The sequence below is a fragment of the Manacus vitellinus genome, unplaced genomic scaffold (genome assembly GCF_001715985.3).
Source record: "Manacus vitellinus isolate BGI_N305 unplaced genomic scaffold, ASM171598v3 scaffold_12_pilon, whole genome shotgun sequence".
Taxonomy (NCBI): Eukaryota; Metazoa; Chordata; class Aves; order Passeriformes; family Pipridae; genus Manacus; species Manacus vitellinus.
This window is the reverse complement of record NW_021938949.1, coordinates 17,033,993-17,055,248: the sequence shown is the minus strand read 5'-3', so window position 1 is coordinate 17,055,248 and position 21,256 is coordinate 17,033,993. Positions and strand designations below refer to the sequence as shown.

General features: G+C 49.5%; 1 protein-coding gene across 1 annotated transcript; it reads right to left on the bottom strand.

Annotated features, from left to right (window-relative positions):
* Nucleotides 1-1,906: 1,906 nt before the first annotated feature.
* Nucleotides 1,907-20,329, bottom strand: NAA60 (N(alpha)-acetyltransferase 60, NatF catalytic subunit). Its single transcript, XM_018067518.2, has 7 exons — nucleotides 20,248-20,329; nucleotides 8,809-8,924; nucleotides 7,541-7,670; nucleotides 6,169-6,265; nucleotides 3,850-4,084; nucleotides 2,925-3,105; nucleotides 1,907-2,513 (listed from the first exon to the last, which is right to left on the bottom strand). The coding sequence occupies exons 2-6, from the start codon at nucleotides 8,916-8,918 to the stop codon at nucleotides 2,949-2,951; spliced, it is 729 nt and encodes a 242-aa protein (XP_017923007.1). The 5' UTR covers nucleotides 8,919-8,924; nucleotides 20,248-20,329; the 3' UTR covers nucleotides 1,907-2,513; nucleotides 2,925-2,948.
* Between the last annotated feature and the right edge of the window lie 927 nt (nucleotides 20,330-21,256).

Here is a 21,256-nt window from a genome sequence, read left to right as displayed (position 1 = left end):
TGGGAGGGAACAGCACCCATCAGCTCCTGCTGCCACAAGGGTTTGTTCTCTGGACTGTGCCAGGGCCAGAGGTGAAGGATGGGGCCAGAGGCAAAGGACAAGGCCAAGGCTGCTGGTGGCAGCCCCTTGGGGCAGGGGGGCTGTGGGGTGGCTCAGGTGCTGCCCTGCTGCAGCTGTTGAGGTTTTGGGTTAGTCCAGACTGGCTCATGCACCCCAGGGCTCCAGGCAGATGCTGAATCACCTCGTGGGCACTGGCTGTGCCTGAGGGGCCTTTGTCCTGGCTGAAATGTGAGGCAGCCAGCAAGGAGCCCCAGTCCCTGTGGGGCTCAGGAAAACCCTCCACCCACCATTGGAAGGGCAGGCTCAGTGCTGGAGGAGCTGCCCCCTCTGCCCTGTCCCCCCCTCTCTGCCTGCTCCAAGCTGATCCCTGGCTTGGCCTGGCAGCAGCTCCCCCAGGATTCCTCCAGCCCCAGTGAGGAGGGTCTGTGGGCACCCCCTAGCACAAGGTCAGGGCCAGAGCAGTCAGTTGACTCCTGTGCAGGGACAGACAACTCAGAAAAGAGGTTTGGTTTAATTGAAGACATTTAGCGAGAGGCTCTTCAATAAATAACGGGCTGCAAAGTGGGGACAGGGCTAATGCCTCGGGACAGGGTGGCAGGAGGGCACAGACCAGTCACAGCTCCCCTGGGGATGTGCTCCAGTGCTGCAGAAGTGGAGTGGGGTTGTGTAAGGGGAGGAGAGAAAGGGGACACACACACACATCAGTGCCAGGCACTCAGGAGGGAAAGAGCTTCATTCTGGTCCAGAGAAAGCAAGTGCTGAGGAAAACCAAGGGCTTGGGCTGCTAAAGAACCTCTAAACTATCAGATGTGTTTAAGTAAAAAGTGGATAAGCAAAAATACCCCAGACTAAAAAGTGGTAACCCAACTGAGGGTGTTGTGGAACTGAGGCTGGAAGGTGTGTCAGGGGCACTGGGGCTGGAAGGGGTCACTGTGGGCAGCTGAACTGGAGAGGAACCAGAGACGGGGTAAAAGAGGCCCATTCCGAGGGCAGCCCTGGCATCTTGGGGCTCAAAGGTCTCAAAGGATGGCCTTTCCACCAGCACCAGCTTGCCTCCTCATAAACACTTCTTTACCTTGTGTCAGTCATTGAGCTATGCCTCTCAGCCCCAGAAGGACTAGCACCTTGCAGAAGAGCCTTGTGCTGCTCCCAGAAGGTCCATGCCAGCCCCTGGGGCTTCCTGCTCTCCAGGGTGGCACTTGTCACACAGCACCCTCCCCTTCTGTGCCTCCCACCCAGGGGCTCAGACACTGACAGGGCTTTCTGTGGCCATCCAGTCTGCAAGGTCTTCTAAGACCCAGCCTGACCTGTAGTGTCTCCCCCAGGTCCTGCCCAGCCCTTGCCAGAGCTGGCAGTGCCAGCACATCCAGGCCCTGCACCAGATGGAGCTTGGACCCCTCTGCTCCAGTGACACGATGGGAGGGGAATGAGGAACATGGTGCTGAGCAGGGGAAGAGCCTCAGCCAGGGAAGGAGGATTTGCCATGGGAATGTAGCAGGGCCCATGGCCTGGCTGCAGCTCTGGGGCCTCCACACGGGCTGGACATGAGCTGCCAGTGAGCAGAGACTCAGGCCCAGCTGGCCCAGCCAGGGGGTCCTGCAGCCAGGACACTGCCCAGCACAGGGCCAGGGGGGCAGAGCACAGCCCAGAACACGACAGCCAGCAGCTGGGGCACCTTCCTCAGCAAGGAAAAGCTGTTGTGATCTGTGCACAGATTCCATCACTCCAGAGCCTGGTAGAGTCCAGTGCCAAGGGAGGGCACATACAGGGGAGGAGACGGGCTCTGGACCAGACTCTACACCCCCAGCTCCCCTGCTACATTCCAACTTGGACAGAGGCAGAAAGATCTATACACTATAATACATATATATTTCACTATGAAATAGCAATTTCATTCCCTGCCTTCTACTCGATGCATCCTGAATTCTACACTTCTTTGTACATCACTCCAGAGGGCTGGTGGGGCTGGGTAGTTTCTCATGCGAGGCAGTTACTCTCCCTGCAAGTTACCCACAGGAAGCACGAGCAGCTGATGTGGGAGGACCAAACCATGATTCTCACTCCCCCCTTCCCCTCACCCGGCTCCCCTTTTCCCAGCACAACTCTCCGACTGTCCCCTGCCAGCCGTTCAGTGGTTCCTCAGTGCACATTCCTGACCCTCCCTCAGCTGCTCTGGGAGCAGTGGGAGCAGCAGCTGAACCCACGTGTATGGAAGGAGCGAACCGGAGGCGAGGGAGGTGGTGGGGACAGTGCAACATGCACACGGAGTGGTGAGGGACACCCAGGCCCGCCCCAGCCCACGGGGGGTCGGGGCTGAGCCCCGGGGTCGAGTCTGCCAAATGTCAGTGCCTGTGGAACAGGGAGCCCCGCCCAGGGGCTGGGTCACTGGCCAAGAGCTGTCATCACTGGAACCAGCGCAGAGCCGGGTGGGTCTCGTGGAAGGAGGAACGATCCTATGGAAAGAAAAGAGGGCAGGTGTTGTAGGGAAACCAGGTGTTAATGATGGGTCTCTCCAAGCGTGCAGGGGAGCCACAGTGCTGGGAATGTCAGAGACATGCAATGGCACTGGCAGCAAGTGGCCTTCCAGTTCCTGGGCTGGGACACTGAGGGCTCAGTCACTGTGGGTCTTGCACGCTGCTCCAATATCTGGGAAAAGGAGAGGGACAGCACATTCCACCTTCTGTTGGGCTCTGGGCTCAATAAACAAGATCAGAATGCGAATTCCCTTCAAATGAAACCAGCAGGAGTTCGGCCACTGGCTAGAGGCCGGAGCACAGAGCTGGCCAGGCACTCCACAGCAGCAGGACACTCCCACTCCAGGGCTGTGGCCGTGGGGCAGGGAAGGGGCTGTCCCCAGTACCCACCTGGGCTTCCCGCACACCCTGCGGTCACATCGTCCGGCTGTACTCGATGCCGCTCTTGGCAGAGATGCCAGACCAGGGCAGGAGGCTGCACAGGAGGCTCTGGGCTTGCCGGTATATCCTCTGGGGAATGGAGCACGGGCTCAGGCTGGCTAGTGTGGATCCAATGTGCTGTAGGTAGTCAGTGGCCACCAGTTAAGGGCAAAACCAGTTACACTGTGACTTAAGAAACACGTGAAGTCGCTCCGTGCACAGTGGAAGCTGCTCACTCAGATCTGCTCCTTGCATTCATTGCCACCACCGGTCTGTCAAAAGCAGGTCTGTTCTCCCCTGTAAAAGACAGCAGTTTGGGAATGCTGGCTCCAATTGTGTGGGAAATACCTCCTCTAAGCAGCTGCTCATTCTCCTTGCATTCCATGGCAAGTTCCTGTGGGGATGGCAATCCATCCCCCTGCCCCGGGAGGTTGGGATTGACCAGCTACACCTGGGAAAGAGGGGTTTCTTTCCATGATTTGGTGACCTGAAACAAACTCTCTAAGTCAGTGTGAGAGCAGCCTGCTGAGATCCAGGCCAGGCTCACAGGGGATCCCAAGTCACAGGAGGCAAGACCAATAATTTCTCTGCCATGTTCCATGCAGGCCAAATCCTGCACACCACAAGCCGAAGCATGCCCAGCACTTTGGCCTAACACCAGCATTCACTGTCACTGGCATCAGACTTGCTCCAGAAATCCTAGGCTGACTCCCTGCCCTGTTCCCAGAGGAGTTTGGGGAGCCTGGGGACACACGGATCACTGTCAAATCCCTCTATCATCACCTTCCTTCCAGCTTCAGGTTAAACTCACATCTGAGCAGGCAGCAGTCCCCACACTTTGGTGGGTTGCTGTTGTTAACCCCAAACATGGTTTGGCTCAGCAGGTAAAGGATATAAGATTGTCCAGGGTGGGTGCCCGCCGTTGATGTAGAGGACGTAGGTGAAGCCATCTTTGAGGACCCCTCTGATGGAATAGTAATAGGGGAGATAGTGGTGCTGTTTAAAGTCTCTGTTTTCATAGAAGTTTATTGCTGTGTTGTTGGTGGTGAGGACGTGCAGGTAGATGGCTTTGCAGTGGTCCTGGGCAGTGGTGGAGATGTGGTCCTTCAAACTCTCCAGCAAGAGTGAACCTGTGGAAAGGAAGAGCAGCAGGATCACAGTGTGGAGCCTTCCTCAGCATGAGGGCTCGTGGGGCTCAGCTGAGTCCTGCACCAGTGTCTGAGCAGGAATTGCTGCACATCCCTGAGGGCCCCAAATCCCACACAGTTCTCAGAGGATCATGTTAGATGGTTTTAATACGAATCTCATCTCACCTATAAACATGGCTTCAAAAAACAGAGGTTTTAAAGACACAGATCTCTGACTCAATAACCACAGGGATGAGCCAGACATGGGACAATGTCACCCATCCCCAGTGGAGCAGCTCCCAGCTGTGGGGAAGGTCACTGAGTCATTTTCAATGGTATCAGTTCCACCCCATACATTTATTTATTTTAGAGTCATTTAAAACAGCAGAGTGTCAAAACAGAGCTTCACAAGCAGGTTATTGCCCCGTGTCTGCCGAACTCAAAATCTAACAACTGGTGGGTTTTGAAGATCCCTTCTAAGACAGAGAGCAGAGGCACAGTCTCACTCAACCTGGATTTGGTGCAGCCAGCAGGAAAAACCAGAGGAGGGCACAGAGGATACTCCAGCCCCAAGAGACAGGACCTGGAGGTTCATCCACACCACCTCAACACGGCACAGTGGACCCAGCAGAACCTGCATGGGAACTTCTCCCATCAGGTGTGGTAACACCAGGCTAAAGGATCAGCCTGACTAATACACACAGGTGAGGTGGCTGCTGCTCTTTCACAATCCCCAGGATCTGCAAACCCAAAATATACTGAGAGACATCAACAATAGAGCAGTTCAATTTAGTTATGACATATTCCAGTCTTGAAACCTCACAGAAATCCAGCTGTCCTCTGGTTTAAGAATAGCAGAGAACTAGAAACCAAAACCTTTTACTGTCTTCCAGGGAAAAATCAGAGCTTTAGTGCTCAGCAGCATGCCTGGGGTGAAGAGCCTCCTGCATGAAAGGCTTCAGCTTCAAACACCAGCAGAAAAACTCTCAAAAGAAAGGTCTCAGAAAAAGCAGCAGCAGCTTCTTTAGGCTGTGTTGCTACAGGGACAAGTTCAAAGGTTTTGAGAGAGGATGGTAACATGCTGTGTAGATGAAATGGATGCAGGAAATACTGACTCTGATGGGAGAAAATTCCAGCAAGATGGAGCTGGGAAAAAAAAAAGAGGACTTGGAAACTAAAAGGAGACTCAAAACCACCACAATTTTACAGAATATCCCTTTACCACCTTCTCTGAGCATCATTCTGTGGCATTTCAATGCAAGGTTTAAACACAGTGCTCTCTCTGAGGACTCTCTGGTCATTTCTTTGTGCATCCTATCAGTTTGTCCCCTTCCAAACATGGCTGGGGGAGAAGGGAGGAGTTAATACCTGCATCCACTGAAGAGATCCCAGGTGTGCAACCCAGGATCACACTGCCAAACCTGGCCTGTTCCCTTTTGCAGATGAAAGATACAGATCCTGCCTGAAATCACCCCAGAAGGGCAGCATTTGGTGACAGAGCACACCCTGCTCTAGGCAGAGGTAAAGCCTTTCTGAACTGCAGGATTCCAAATGGCTGCAGGAACGCTGCATGTGGCAGCAGATATTCAGAGCTGGCTTGTCTAGGCATTTGAGATCTAACCAGGTCCAAGTTACACTCTTTTCCCAGTTCCCTTTGTCATTTTCTAACTGTGTTCTATGTGTTGAAGCCAAAAGCTTAAAAGCAGCTCTATTTTCTGCCTCAGGGATCAGGCTGCTGATACCCACGAAAGAAAATCATTTCAAACCCTGCTCCAGGGTGAGGTTCTCACACTTCCAGTCAGTCTCAGCAGCAGGGCTGTGAGTTTTTGGTGTGCTCAGCTGGCCCCTGGGAACAAGATGGACAAAGCCCTGTGCTCTTTGGAAATATTTGCATATTGTGTTGTGTCCACACCAGTAAAAAGCTCTCAGTGCAGCTGCACTGACACCAGGCAGGAGATGTAGGTGCATCACCTTCCCACCTGCTGGTATCAGTCAGGGGTAAGCCTTTCCTACAGGGATATGCTGGAGCTCCTTCAGTCACACCACTGGCAAATGAGAGCAACAGTTGTCACTGGGCAGCATCTTACCTATTCCATGTTTTCTGAACTCCTTCACCACTCCAAGACTCAGGATGTAAGCAACTTGAGTGTCCACAGGAAAATTGGAAGCTAGGATGTCTCCATCCTGAGTAGAGATAAGACAAGATATTTAGTAGGGTACCCAGGGAGGCACAGGAGAAAGCAGAAATCCTGTACTGGAACACCTGAAAACAAGGCTAAAGCAGGAATCTTCTCTTCACTGAACAGTCTTAGCTGAAGTTTTTGGAAAGGAAGTTCAAAAATCCAAGCATGGTTCCTTTGGGGCTATTCCTACTTTCATATCATCTTCCCAGACACAGAACACAAATCATGGTGTTTCCTGACTATATAGACATTACCTGTGGCCTTAGGGACAGAACATATTGGCTTTCTTTACCAGGAAGGATTCAAAGTGCCAGTTCTGGAGTCACCCATCAGTGTCTAAATCAACCCAGCAGGTCCTCATGGCCTGCAAGCTCCACCTGAGCTGGACATCCCTGCACTGCTGCAGAGGACAAGGAGCACATTCCACAAGCCCAACTGCTTGTGCAGTGGCTGAATAAGCCCTTGGCTTCCAGCTTGGCTGGGACAAGAGCCTTTTGTTAGAGTTGCTGAAAGTGCAGCTTCTGACTTTGATGAGCTTTGAGGTGAAGCCAGATAGCTGAAGTGAAGAGACCCATGCTGCTCAGTGCTCTCAGCTCCTGTGAATGTTGGGATTTTTGTTTAACCACAACACTGATGGCCTTTCAGGGGTTATGCACCCTCTGCACTGCCCCTGCTTTTTTTTAGTGGTCTTCTCCCACACTGTGCTCAGTGACCATCACTTCTCTCCCTCTCTGCTGTACTGTGTTGTCTCTCCTGGCCTCCAAGCTGTATTATCTCTGAAGCTCAAGCTCTTTGCAGGTTGGTTACCTCCCCTCTGGGTTCGAGATAGGGACTGTGAAAATGGAGGGCTTTCTGCAGGAAGTCACCAGAGTGACTCTCCCAGTACAGCTGAGAAAGCTCTTAAGTAAAAAAGGTAGAGGTTTCTTCTCCCACAGCTACACATCCTGCAGTCACCAGGGACACTGAACACAACCAGGCAACAGTTAAATGCCTCCTGCACAGGTATTTGGGATTACACCTGCATGACCTGATCCCTCAGCTTCCCATCAGGCCATGGGCTGCAGCAGGAAGAGACTCTGTGGCACCAGGCTCGTGGTCAGACACATCCCCCCACCCAGGCTCCGTTAGCTGGAATCAGCCCACGCTTCATCCCCTAAATTAACTCAGGGTCAAGTGTCTGAATAGAAGGGGGAAAAAAATACCCCAAGGAGGTCCCACCCCCGTTCACCACAGCAAGAGGTGGATTATGTCACTGGAGCTCAGTGCAGGGACGTACCTCCTTGTGCACCTTCGTTCTGCTCTTGATCTCTGCCACTATCATGCCCACGATGGAGCCCCTGTAGGTGGCTGCGAGGGAAAAGAACTTCTTGTTGGAAGTGATATCTCGGTACCATGAGTCAGGGTACCTGGGAAGGAAGGGAAAACCAGGAATGTTTCAGGATGCAAAACCCACGTGCCGAGATGCTCAGCTGAAAACAGCTGTTGCACCCCCTTTGGTACAATGGCATCATATAATGGCCTCCTTGTCTTGCTAAGAGAGCCACATTTTTGGTTTACATTCACTGCCCAGAGCTTTCAATTCCATCTTTAGCAAGTTATTTTTAAATGCAAGATCCATCTGCCCTCATCTAAAAGCGTAAGGATCTCATTAATTTGATACATGTGTAAAAAAAATACTGCATATTGGAACAAAAAAAAAATAAAAATCACACCACCAGCCTCCAACTCTCCTCCTCCTTCTGCAGACACAAAAGGGAGACTGGGGTACTCATTTATTTCAAAATGAGAGTTCAGCCTTGCATTTAAAAGAAATCTACAAACTCAAAATATTATGAATGCTTTTGCTGATTTGTTATATTTTATACAATCTTATTTATAATCTGCTTAAATCTTCTATAAGCCTTCTCAACAAAGCTAAAGAAAAAAACCCTTGAAGCCTACAGCTGTGGTTTCCTTGGATGCTTTAGGCCAGAAATCTGTCACTGTTCCCCAGAAAAGTTCCTCATTCCTGTGCTTTTGCAGTCATGGGCATTTACCAAATGGGGGCCTGGGGAACTGACCTGGGACAGGCTGAGATCAGCTTTAAGCCAGACCTTTGGGAGCAACAGTGATGCTGAGGACACAGGGAAGTACTGCTCATTTCCCCTGGGACATTCAGAAGGACAATCCCTCAGGAACAGCTGCTCCCTGCTGGTTTGGTTTGGCTCGGAGGGCGTTTCCTCAGCACATGCTCCAGGACACAACTTCCTTTCACAGGGATGCTGTCCTTTTGCCTGGAGGTGTGCCCATTTCCCCACCTCACTCACAGTCTTTCCCAAAGCCCATTTTCCTGCCACAATCTGCACACAGGAACTTGCTGATGCCTTCAGGCCAGGGCAGCAAAGGGCTGTTACAGCAACACCAGCACAGTGCACAGAATATTCCCAACCTGCTGCTGTCCTGGCAACAGCCCAGATGGCTGCAGAGCCTTTGGAGTCGGCTCCAAAGTGGACCAGTGCAGGCTCCCAGCCTTTGTTTCAGATCCCCCCCCAGCCAGTGACGTACTCTATTGGGAACCAGTCTCCACAGAGCTGTTTCACTGTGTCTATGTCATCGTGGCACAGCAGGCGCAGGTTCACGTCCGTCAGTGCAGTCGGGGGCACCTCCTCTGTCATTCACGCCTGCAAGGACAGGAGGCACGTGAGGAACGAGGGAGGACAGGGGCTGACCCCACCTCCAAGCACCGGGAGGATCTTGGCATTGATAAAGCTGTTTTTCCCCAGCAAAACAAATTTTCAGGAGAGATGAAGCAAAACATGGCAACATTCATCTGAGAAATAACTTGAAGCCGCGTTGCCCACAGGATAAGCCCAGCTCCCTGCTCAGCCTAACCCACCCCTCCAGCCCTGCATCCATGCCCATCCCGCTCCCTGTGAGCACAGTATGGTGTGCACATGGCCACAAATCCTTCCAAAAAGAGCTCAGGGTGCTGCATTAAATAAGCCAACAATGTGCCAAGTGTACCTTATGTTGCATGGAGCTCTGTGCAGGACCAACATTTTGTTAAAACAAAACTGAACAAACAGCTTAAAAAGGAAGCACTGCTAGAAGAGCATTTAGAAAGTCCCCTTGCACAAACCTGCCACCTCCAGTGAGTACATATGCAGAGGATTTCAACTCTTTAAAATGTTCATTTTGTTTAACCTGTGCTGGTGAAATGAGACTTAGTTTCACTCCCCTCGTTCCCACGTGGCACAGTTCCTCAAGGGCTGGCTTTCCAGCCCGGCAGAGACCAGTCAAATACAGAAATCCCAGGACACCTTTTCTCCATAGCACTGCCACGATCCGCTAACCACGTACAGGGCACTGCCTGCAATGTCTTCAGCCTTTTTTAACAAGGCACCAGAGGGAAAGGAGCAAGTGATAACTGAAGTGGTTGTAAAAGCATTTGCAGCACTGATGCATGAACGGAGAACAGGCTTCAGGCAGGACAAAGCCCCACATGAGATCGACAAGCCACAGCAACTCCAAGAGTCAGTTCCCTTGTCTCTTGCTCCAGCCCTCCCAGGTCGAAGAACCAGACCAGGATGCAAAGGAAAGAAAAGCCAAACCCATCACCCTTAACAAAAATAAATGACTTGAAATTTTTACTTTTCGCAATTTTAAGAGTCTCAAACCTTGTTTTCAAAATGCCAAGTTATGAGGGAAATGCTGCACACAGGAGTGTTTTTCTGTGCCCTCCTGGTGAAAGGGATGCTCAGCTTTCCAATCCTCTTGATTTAGAGCTCAGAGCTCGAGAAGGAACAGATTTAACACACTCCTCACTGGACTGCCATTTGAGCAGCTTCTACACAAAAGTTGTAACTGGCAAAGTTACAATTGCCAGTTTTGGCAATTGTAAATTTCCAAAACTTACAATCTGGCAATTAACTGTAAGTAATTAAACTTTGTCAGATACAGTTGCTCTGTGACTTTGTGCAAAGATGCACAAAAGGAGCAGGCACAGCAGTGAACCCCATTTGATGTGTTTTGACAGCACACAACCGTGTGCAATCGCTCTCCTAAAAATATTGAACACCCCCTTTCCACTGTACCCCTCAGAAAAAAAACAGGTTAAGGCACAAACCCCACATTGTGTCCCCAAATTTCTCTTTTAAGGCACATAAATCAGGTTTTTTTCTGCAGCTCCACTGGATGAGAGGGTAGAGAGCAATTCCCAGTTAGCACAACACGAGGATATTCAGAATCCCTGGATGTCGGGGCCCTTGGAATTCAATATCAGTGCTGAGAGAGCTCCAACAGCTCTTGAAAAAGATGAAATAGGGTGGGTTTCTTCAAGCAAAGATCCCTCCCAGACACAGCTTTCCTCCCCATGACTGCTTCTACATATTTCCTGGAGAAAGGGATCCGTAATAGTGATGTGGATCACTTGTTCTCCTCCAAAGAATTCCTTAAAAAGAATCACAGCTATTTCCCAGCCTATTCTAGGACTGTGTTGCTTATTTACTGAGCAGCCTACAGCATTTAGATCAGTCCAGATGCCAGTTTCAAAACAGCTTAAGCACCTACAAAACCAGTACTTCTTGCTGCCTTTAGAACTCATTTTACACTCCTAGAATTGCCTCAAGTCCCCCGAGGCTGGACATGCAACCCCGTCATGGCAGAGCACACGCTCTCCACCAACCCCTGGTGACCTTTTAAGAAGCCTCAGCTTTACCCCGTGGGATCCTGAAGGAAGGAAGGGCACGTTCACTGGCTGTGGCTGATCTGATCCACATCACTCCTGCCTGATGGTGTGGACCCCAGGCCCCCCTCCCACTCCTCCCACCCTCGCCAGACCCTTTGCTGAGCCATTTCAGAGCAGTGACACACCACAGGATCACTTTTCTTGAGACGTTCTAATGCTCCTGTAAGGCAACACCCCTTCTCAGGCAATGCTCTCAGCATTAATAAATCAGAGGGAAATGAAACCACCATGCCAGAACTATTATTTTTCCTAATGAGTACAAAAGGCAGGGCCCAGGAGCAGAGTGAGCCAGCAGCCGCTTCGGGAGAGGCAGAGCCAGCACAGGACACATTCCTGTGAGGATTAGTCCATGTGTATCTAACACTACATTCTCAAAGAGCTGGGCAAGCATTACACATTATCCTGGAGCTGAAGCCAGCCTTAAAAAAGAAATCCATGACTGTTTTGTTGTACCGGGTAATTCCCCTCCCCTCAAATTCAGACATCAGGACTGGTTGTGTTTGCAGGGACTCACTCCATGACCTGATCTGGATGCTGCACACATTTAAGGAACATTCAGGACATCTGTCTGGCAGTATGTCCTGCCACAGGGTTTTAGGAGAGCAGAGCCGTGCCCCTTCCTCTCTGGCCAGGCCTTGCAGCAGTAAGAGGCTGTCAGAGACTGAAATGATTTATGCATTCTAGGAGATTTTTGCAGGCTTTTGACCTCTGGTGGGCAGTTGGGTCCATCCCTCCCTCCAATGCTGAGGGTGTCAAGCCCTGAAAAGGCAGAAAGAGCCAAGTTTACACCTCTGAGGGCCCATCCTCCCCTCTGCCAATCTTGAAAGGTGGGAACCAGGCCAGACACAAACTCTGCTCAGGCCCAGGGAGAGGTTGGAGGCTCGAGGCATGGCCCGTGACACTGACCATGGGTATAACAACTCGTAACTTCTTGGCATGTGGGGACTTCCCTCCTTCCCCTCCAGCACATCAAGGCCACCACTTCAACTGACAGACGTGGAAGCTGCAACTCCCAAGTGTCACCGCTGGACCCCGTGGGAGGTGACTGTGACCACGAGAGAAGAAATCCCAGGCAAGTCAATCCCCTTCATACCCAGGTGACAGCTCTCCATGGATACCTGGGAAACACCCAAGACCACATCCTGCCCCTGAGCACAGCCAAAGTCCTGAGCAAAACCCTCAGCCAGCACAGTGACCAGAGCATCACTTTTATGGTCAGCTTAGTTTTAGAGGACAAAAATATATGTTTGGAAGCACAAAAAAACCCCCACAAACCCCAAAAAAACCCAGTATCGGTGTCAAATACAACTCTAGGCTTGATGAAAGTTAAAAGGGCCATTAGGGGTTTTGAGGTAGCAACACTGACAACCCAAGTTCTGACCTTTGAGATCAAGCCAAACACAGGCTCCAGGGACATGTGGTTAACTGAAGGAGGTCCACGGCCATTTTGGAAAAGCCAAAATGAAGTTATCTTATTTCTTTTAATATCTTTGTTCACATGATGGCCAGGTCTGGGAGGGGCGTGGTTAACATCACCCACTGCCTCTGCTCCCAGGGGAGCACAGTGACCTCACCCTGCTGTTGAAGGGAAAACACTGAGGAGGATTGTAAATGAGCTAGCATTTCATATTTTATTTAATATCTCATGCTTATGAAGGGATTGTGCAGCTAAAGTTTTCAAAAAGCTCTGAGGACACCCTTTTCCAAAATACTACAGGTCAGTACTCAGCACTGAATTCCCTTTCCTACCTAAAACCTGCAGATATTAACACACGGCAAATTCATTTCAAAAATACAGGAAAGCATAAAGGCTTTGAGCATTTCTGCTCCCCTTCTGCCTTGCTCTGTTGAAACAAATCTTACAAAACGTTTTGGCCTCAGGTGTAATGGGCAGCTCAGAGGAACCTATCAAATTCTTCTGACAAACATTTAGCAGTAACGGAAGTTGGATGAACAGAAATAGTAAGCACATTACTAAATTAGCCAACTTGACATACAGTTTTAAATTAAAGCACGTTGTAAGGTCTAAACTTACTATCTAAAAATAATCTTTGGCATCAATAAGCTCTGGCTTTAATGAGCTAAAGAACAGCATTTCACAATTTTGTCTAAAAGGCAGCAGAACCTTTGGCTCCCAGCATCAGCCCAAGCAATGGCTGAGGCTCCAGGAATTATTTATCCCTGTTCACTGAGCACAAAGACCTGAGTACAGGCACTGACAGATTTCTACCACCAGCATTTCCAGGCAGTTCTCATTTTCAGACAGGTGCAGGGACAGTTTCTTTATTTGAACCAGATGCTTTGCAGATAAGAAACCTCAACTCAGGTTTTTCTCGAGAGCAGGAAGTTTTCTTTCCCTCTTGAAGTTCTTGTATGTAAACAACAACAAGAAAGTCTACATCAGACCTCATTTCTAGAGAAACAGGCAGCCACACAGAAGCAGCACTCTTAATCCAACAGGGTGTTCAAATGCAGGATAAAGCCTGATACTGGCTAGACTTCGGCAGGCAGCTGCTTAAATGTGCTTGAAAATCCCTCGGGCACTTCCATACCCACAAAAACGTGGCCAAGTGGTTCTGCAAGTTAAGATTTCCCTTGTTTAGCACTGTTAGACATGTTTTAACAACATTTCTGCCTTGTGCAGCCAGTAAAAATGAGTGGGACAATGAACTTGTCACAAGACACTGGTTTCATTAAGTTTTATTTGGATTTCAGTTTCCATGCAGATGAACTCATGAAATTCCCAAATAAAAATTTTATTATCTAGCAACAAACATCACCGAATTTCCTGGCAGAATAAAAGCCAGGTAATCTAAGACTAAAGTTAAACAAATAGTAACTAGGGTTGTTTACATATATAACTCCCAATAAGGGATGTATTGGTTTCAAATTTAGTGTTCACACAAAAACCAACGGGAGGGAATCGTCTTCACTTGCAGAAACAAAGCTAAGACTGAAGGTCATCAAAAGCCTTTTACTATTACTTAACAGCTAATTGAAATCAATTAATCCTGAACAGAAAGAAGCAAACCTGCAGGAAAGAGTAAAGAAAAGCAATCCCTAGCAGCCTGTGGGTGTCTCTAAAGTGATCCCATAATTCAGGCAGCACTGTCCCCACGGACACACACACCCAGCCACCCTGGTATTCCCGGCACCTCCAGCATGAAACAGTGTGGATCCTCACAGGGATGAAGATTTTCACCTCCTGGAATTCAAAGCATTTACCGTGGATTAGTAAGGATTATCTGCTGTTGTTCCACAGAGGGAGAAGGCTGAGCTCCTGCAGGTGCCTCCCAAGTACACACCAGGCACAGGCCAGGCCGGAGGAATCCCAGAGACACCGGACAATCCACTGGGCACAGGCAGGATGTGAGCTGGCCCTTCCCCGTGTGTCTGTGCCCAGCACTGCAGCCACACACACGTCACAGTGGCTGTATTTTACTTTGCAGATGCTCCCTGGAAGGTGTACATGCACACACAGCAGGGCAGAGATGGATTCCTCATGCCTGGAACCCTCACCAGAGGAGCTGCTCCAGCGCCGCCACCAAATCCTTGTTTGTGACTCCCGTGTGGACAATCCTCAAATCCCAGTAAGGCAAGATTTCCAGGAAACAAATTCTAATGCCACCTGGCGTCCTCTCTCACTTGTAAAGAAACAGGACCAAACAAAGCCCAGACAGAATTTTAAAAGCTCCCCAAAATGCAACACAGCACCCAAAGCAGCCACAAACTCTGCTGTTGTCTGGGGACTGTCACTTCCAGAATGCCAGCAGGAGTTTTCACAGCTAGAAGTCTTTCTACCTTGTGCCATCTGGCTCTGGGGACTTGATTTACATTAAACCATTCAATGTGAACCAGTCTAATTCCCCAAAGCAGTAAAGATTTCCCTGCTGCATTTCATTTTCAGCTTACTGTGTTTTTAGGTTACTGGTCTCGCAGGGAATGTTCTACACAGACAACCCCTGTCACCAAGCTCCTTTCATTTAATACAATGAAAGTGCAACTGGATTTGAAAACATCATGAATTCATTACTAAGAATCTCAAAGAGGCGATTCCAGGACTTAGGGTAACATTATTAAAGCAATAGGAGCCAAATTTTTAAATATATTTAAATACTGACAGTATTTAAATGACAGTTCCAAGGTACTACTTCAAGTGTGGTCACAGAATAAAAAAAATTAGGTTGGAAAGATCTTTTGGGGTTTAACCCAACTTAGGTCAGGTTGCTCAGGCCCACACAATGTCAATGAGGAGCAAATCTCTTGGGATCACACAAGTTCCTTTGGATCTAAAGGTGCAACTGGAAGCTGGGGTATTTAATGTGCTGCCTACACCAAGAGCCTCCCTGTGCTATGTGAGCAATGCCATCACACCTCTACAGGTGGTTTGCTATACTGTTTATCCCATTTAATGCTCCTGCTCCTTCTAGGAATCCCACAGGGGTTCATCTGGGACAAGCAGCACACAAACCCCAGAAGACACGGTTCTCATTCCCAGTATGTTATGGAAACCAACAGGGCTTGGAGTTCACAGTCATAAACAGAACAGTGGTGGTTTCACCTCCATCCCTGTATCACATCCCACAGGAGTGCTGCCCAAAGCTGCCCTCACTTTCATTCCCTACATTAGCAGAAGGGGATGCATGGAATGAGTGAGATTCTTAATGAGAAATCTAGGACAAAATGACTGATTCTGTGCCTTGGTCTGAAAACAACGTAATAACGTGGCTGAGAGCAGGCTCTGATGTTAATTATGTGATTTTACAACACTCCATGACACTTTTTGATCCGTGTTTTTCTGTCATTTCTACCAGAATCACAAGCACTGAGCCTCAAAGCCCTCGTGGACCCTGGGTCACCCAGGGACATGCACTCGGAGCTCCTCATTATTTAAGTTCCTTCAGCAGGAGCTTCTTTCTGTGCAGAAAACTGCCCTCCCCGGCCTCCCAGCCTGCCACACCTTGAAGATCACCCTGCTAAAGCAGAATCTCACCAAACACCAAATACACCAAACAAGTCAATCTGATATCAAACCCCCCTCGTTTGGAACAGCTACAAGATTTGGCCAGAGCACACTGGACAGTCAGGGAGGCAGCACTGTCACACAAAGTCCGGGAAAACCCTCCTGGCATCCAGCCCTGCTCCCAGAGGCTCACCCCACGCTGCTCAGACGGTTTTTCCTCAGCTCTGAAGTTCTGAAAACACGGTTCTAAGGAACACTTTTGTACCTTGACTCCAGCTCCGCCCGGCCCGGGGTGTGCACAGCACGGCACGGCACTAAAAGCCTGGAAGCCCAACAACACTGAATCACCGTAATTAACACTCTTCTGGCCTCCCGCCACGAAGGCTCAGCATCTGAAACAGTCCCTAAAAGGATATTAGGAAGTGAGAAGGCGAAATACAGTTCTACCTGCGCAGCAAGCAGTGGTTATTTATTTGAAACGAAAACACTTACTGTTAGTGCAATCCTCTGACACTCGTATTCCTGATCCTTTGCCCACTTGGAGCTGGACTCGTCAGACTCCCGGCAGCACAAAATGTTAATGTTTTGCCTGCGAGCTGCCTTCCAGGCTGCTCTTTCTCCCTACAGCTCTGGAAACATTGCTGGAGCCGTGGATTTCACGGGAGCTGCTCCCCGAGTAAAGTGTCTCTAAAGCACAGTGCACAAGGCATGGCTTCCTGCTGCCCCAGATACAGCAATTCCTCCCGGGAATGGCAAACAAGAATCTCTAAGAGGGTTTTGCTGTTAAATCTTTTCTTGTTAAGACGGGGAAGAGAAAATCTGCTTTGTGACAGTGGCACTGCGGGGAGTTCAAACCCAAGGGTCACAAGAGAGGCACGCTGGCAACAGGAACCTCGCTGGAGGGGAGATTTAATACACAAGTTCTTCCAGAAAACAAAAACAAACCCCCACACAATTCATCACACCGCTGCCACTTCTAAATTAGGATAAACAGTCACGCAGAAAATGTATGTTAGTGCCTGAAAAACCAGCCAGAAATTCAGCCTGGTGTGGTGCAAAACCCGGGAGAGGGGAATTGGAGGCTGCCCCCATTTCCTACACACCGTCCTCATTATGGAGCAGCAACACAAAACCCAGTCCCTCCACCTACACCCTTACAGGGGACACCAACACAGAACTTTTCAGACGTTACTGCAAACAAGGTGCTTTCAAATAAAATAAACTTTAAAAATGCTTGGCAAGAATATTCCTTTCCCAGTTGGCAGACAAGTGCCCCAAGCTCACACCTCTCCAAGATCCCGAATTTAAAATCTGAGCCAAAATGGCTCCTTTTCCTTTCCTTTCTCAGTGACTTTTCCAGCATGAGACACTCAGATTGAGCTCAAAAACCCCACTGCTGCTGTTTTAAGCCAGTAACATTTAAAATGGATTCTGGCAGAGGTGTCTGCTCTGACAGCCATATAGTAAGTTGAAAAGGAGAAATTAAAAACTTAATTAAAAGCTAATGTTGGAAAACTGAGTAGCTCCTGTTCCCACCTTTCTGCAAGGAGCAAAGTGTGGGGGGGGACAATGTGAGACATGAAGCTCTAATTCTTTTTGCAGCACTCTGTATTGAAGCAATCAGACACACTTTGGTTAAAAAAAAAAGGCAGGAAGATGGAAATGATCCTACTCTGAGAATGATTTTGGATACTGCTTGACTTCCACATTTGCAGACAAGGTGCTCAGCCAAGACAGAACTTTCTCTGCTGTTACTCTGAACAGCTTAAGCCCAGTTGGTTTCTTAAAAGCATCTTAAGACGTCACTGGAGGGAATTCCTGCCCATGACCCACAGCAACCTGTGATGAGCAGGGAGGTTGAGCCTCCTGGATTTCTGAATCAGCTCTGCCAGGAAGTCCCTGGATCTGCACCTGTAATTCCTCAGGTATTTACAACAGCACTGTCATCCACAGTCAGCCTTTGCAACCACAGTTTCCCCTGCTCCTGCTCACTCCAAAAATTATGCTGGGAGTGGCCAGGGTGGGGGGCATAGGGGTGGAAAATGGACAGGAAGTGAGGGAATGGCTTTTGGGGTGGCAGGACCAGTTCCCATCAACTGATGGGCTACAAGAGCAGCACTGACTCACTGACTGACAGACTACACTGGCCCAACTCCTGTATTCATAACACCCCTCAAAAAGCCCTCCATGGAGCAACAAACACCCCCACGTGTAAATAAAGATCATCCTTAGTAGGGGAGAAAACACCAGACAGGAGAGAAGCACCAGACTTTGTTAACAAAAATAAATGCACGTGGTCTGTTAAAGGCTCTTTGGCTAAAGACCAGTTTCTGAATTCCACTGAATTCATCACATCCAAGGCCAGCCCAGATACCTGAAATCAGGATGATTCACGCGGTTTAGGAAAAGAAGTGAAAATTAAGAATGGCACAGGTTTCAAAAGGCATTCACAGGCCAGCCACCTACCAACCAGTCAGACATAAGTCAATTTACTTTAAGGACACCCAGCAACAAGCTGAGAGAAACAGCAGTGACTTCAAAGAGCAAAATGACCTATCAGAGCAACACTTACACACTGCTGAATGTTTCTTCATTTACCACCAGGCACAGAAACACTAATTAAAGCAGTTTACAAGACACAACAGAACCACTTTTTAAGGTGCAAGATAAACCCTCCTACTTTACAAGCCTGGTACCCGCCCCTGCTTCTAAGGGGGGGCGAGGTTGCTCAGTCTTACCTTGTAAATAAATGAGGAGTTCACACTGCAGTTATAACACATTGGGACAGAGCCACCAGTTGGGGGGGTTTTGTTGGTTTTTTGGGGTTTTTTTCCACTTCCCTTGTGAGACACCTGCTGGAGTTTATTCATACAGACAACTGGTTTGTCTGAAAACACCACACACTAGTGCTCCCAAAACACTCCCACAAGAGTCCTTCAAAAAGGCTTCTGAGGAAACTAAGCTGGGCTAAGGGGAGTCTGTGGCAGATTAAAGTTAATTAAGATAATTAATAACAAATCTAGCATGAATCCACACTGAAAAGAGATTCCAGCTATGATCTATTCAGCAAATTCATAACTAGATGGAAGAAGAGAGTAATAGATATGCAACAAAACTGACTGATGATCCTTCAGGATAAGGCACAGATTTCCAGGATGGTAACATTTAAGATGTTGACAGGTGTAGAAAGCTCTCACAATGCCCAGAGACAAATAAATCTGTAAGTTGGTAGATAAAAAAGAAAAAGGAGAGAGGCAAACATTTCCAGTTTGTGTGAACTACTGCAAGGGGGAAAAACATCCACTTTCTCACAGCGAGTTCCCTGAGAACATTTGTTGCTTGGCAGCAAAGGAGGATAATGGGAATTATCAAAACAAACAGAGAGGGGAAAACACGCGTCTAGAAAGTCTGGTGTGAGCTGGGGACAGAGATTTAATGCCTCTATGTATCTGTCAGTAAAAAGCCAGGCACTGAGACGCGTTCTCGGGAGGGGAAAGATCTCCAAGATCACCCAGCACGGGCTGGGAGCGGCTGCAGCACAACACAACCGGGATAAACCACAACAGACCCAGAGCAGGCCGAGCTCAAACACAACACAGTCAACATAACTGAACATCTGAACAGCTCGCAGTGCGATATGACAATAATCTGATGCCTGTGGATGTCTGAGACACGTGCTTTGGCTCCCGGCTGGACACGGCAAAGTCGGCAGGGAAGAACCAGCCCCAGTCAGTGACAGGATATGGGAACAGCAGCACTTCCAGCACCAGCAGTCTCCAGAACGGGGGTGCTGTTTTCACCACGTACACAGGGCAGGTACATCCCACCCCGCAGAGCCCGAGGGTACGGGCACGGCCGCTGGAACACCGCTGGAAACGCACCTGCCGCCGTGCCGTGAAGACTCCGGGGCAACACTAAAGGCTCAGCTTGTCCAGTTACACTTAAAAAACCTCAACGCACGCTCCGCAAAACCCCCGGCCCTCAGCCCGCGTCCAAACAAACCCGAGCAACTCCTTCCTCCCCGCGGGCAGCGGGATCCGCCGTACGCGACACATTCCCGGCTCTCCCGCGGGGAAATTCGGTTGCGGGGAGGAGGAAATGAGGCGGGACACAGGCGAGGGGCTCTCCGTTACTAGGCAGGGCGGAGCGCATCCGCGGCCCCGCGGGCCTAGTGGCGGGGAAGGGGCGGGGGTTGCCATGGGCGACCGGATGGGCCCGTCCGGGTGCAGCCGCCCTGACAACCCCGCGCCGGCCGCCCTGCCATGGAGACCCCCCCAGATCGCTCCTGGCTCACCTGGGAGGGGCGGCGGGCGCGCGCCTCAGCACATCCCGGAGCGAGGCCGGACTTGGGACCGGGGGACACCGGACACGGCAGCCACTTCCTCAACGGGGCACCGCGCAGCAACGCGCCTACCATCTGCCTGCCGCCGCCGCGCTTGACCGCTGGGCCGCGCAACGACGCAGAGCGGGCGCGAGGCGGTCCCCTGGGCCACGGCGGCGGCCGGGCGCCTACGTAATTAAAGGGGCTGTTAATTAACGGGGCGTCCGTGAGCGCAGGCACTTGCGAAATGGGAGGTGGGGTTGCGTCACACCCCTGTGTCACCTGGCCGGAAGTTCTTCCTCCGTCCTACAATGGAGAAGGACCCAGGAGACTTCTCACAGTGCAGGGACTTGGTGACAGTAATGACTCTAATCCTGAAATTAGGAGTGTTTAAGGGTTTTTTCTTGTTGTCGAAGCTCTACAAAGTGAGTTGAGACAGGATATTCCAGTCGGAAAGGCCCTACAATGCTTACCAAGTCCAACTGGCTGAGCAAAATTTAGAGCATATTTATTTATTTTTAATAATAACAATAATAATTGTAATTAATAATCAGAAATACAAATTATTATTGTTATTGTTGTTGTTGTTATTACTACTATTATTATTATTATTATTTAGATTAGATAATGTGGGGGTTGGACTAGATGAAATCCAGAGGTGCCTTCCAACTCCAACTATTCCATTATTATTATTATTATTATTATTATTATTATTATTATTATTATATTAAATTTCCCTTTCCAGAGATGGACAGCCACAGTTCCCTTTCCAGCTGTTTCATTCAAATCAGGCTTTCCCATCTTCCATCTAATTTGTCCTTATTTTGCAGCCAGTGTGGAACCAGAGCCCCCACACCACCTCACACAAGGACCAGAGCAGCAGAGGTCCTTGTCGCAGCCACTGATGTGTTGAAAGAACCCTCTTTTCCTGCTTTTTCACCCCTTGGAGGGGGCTCAGAGAAGGACAGCACAACAAGAAAGG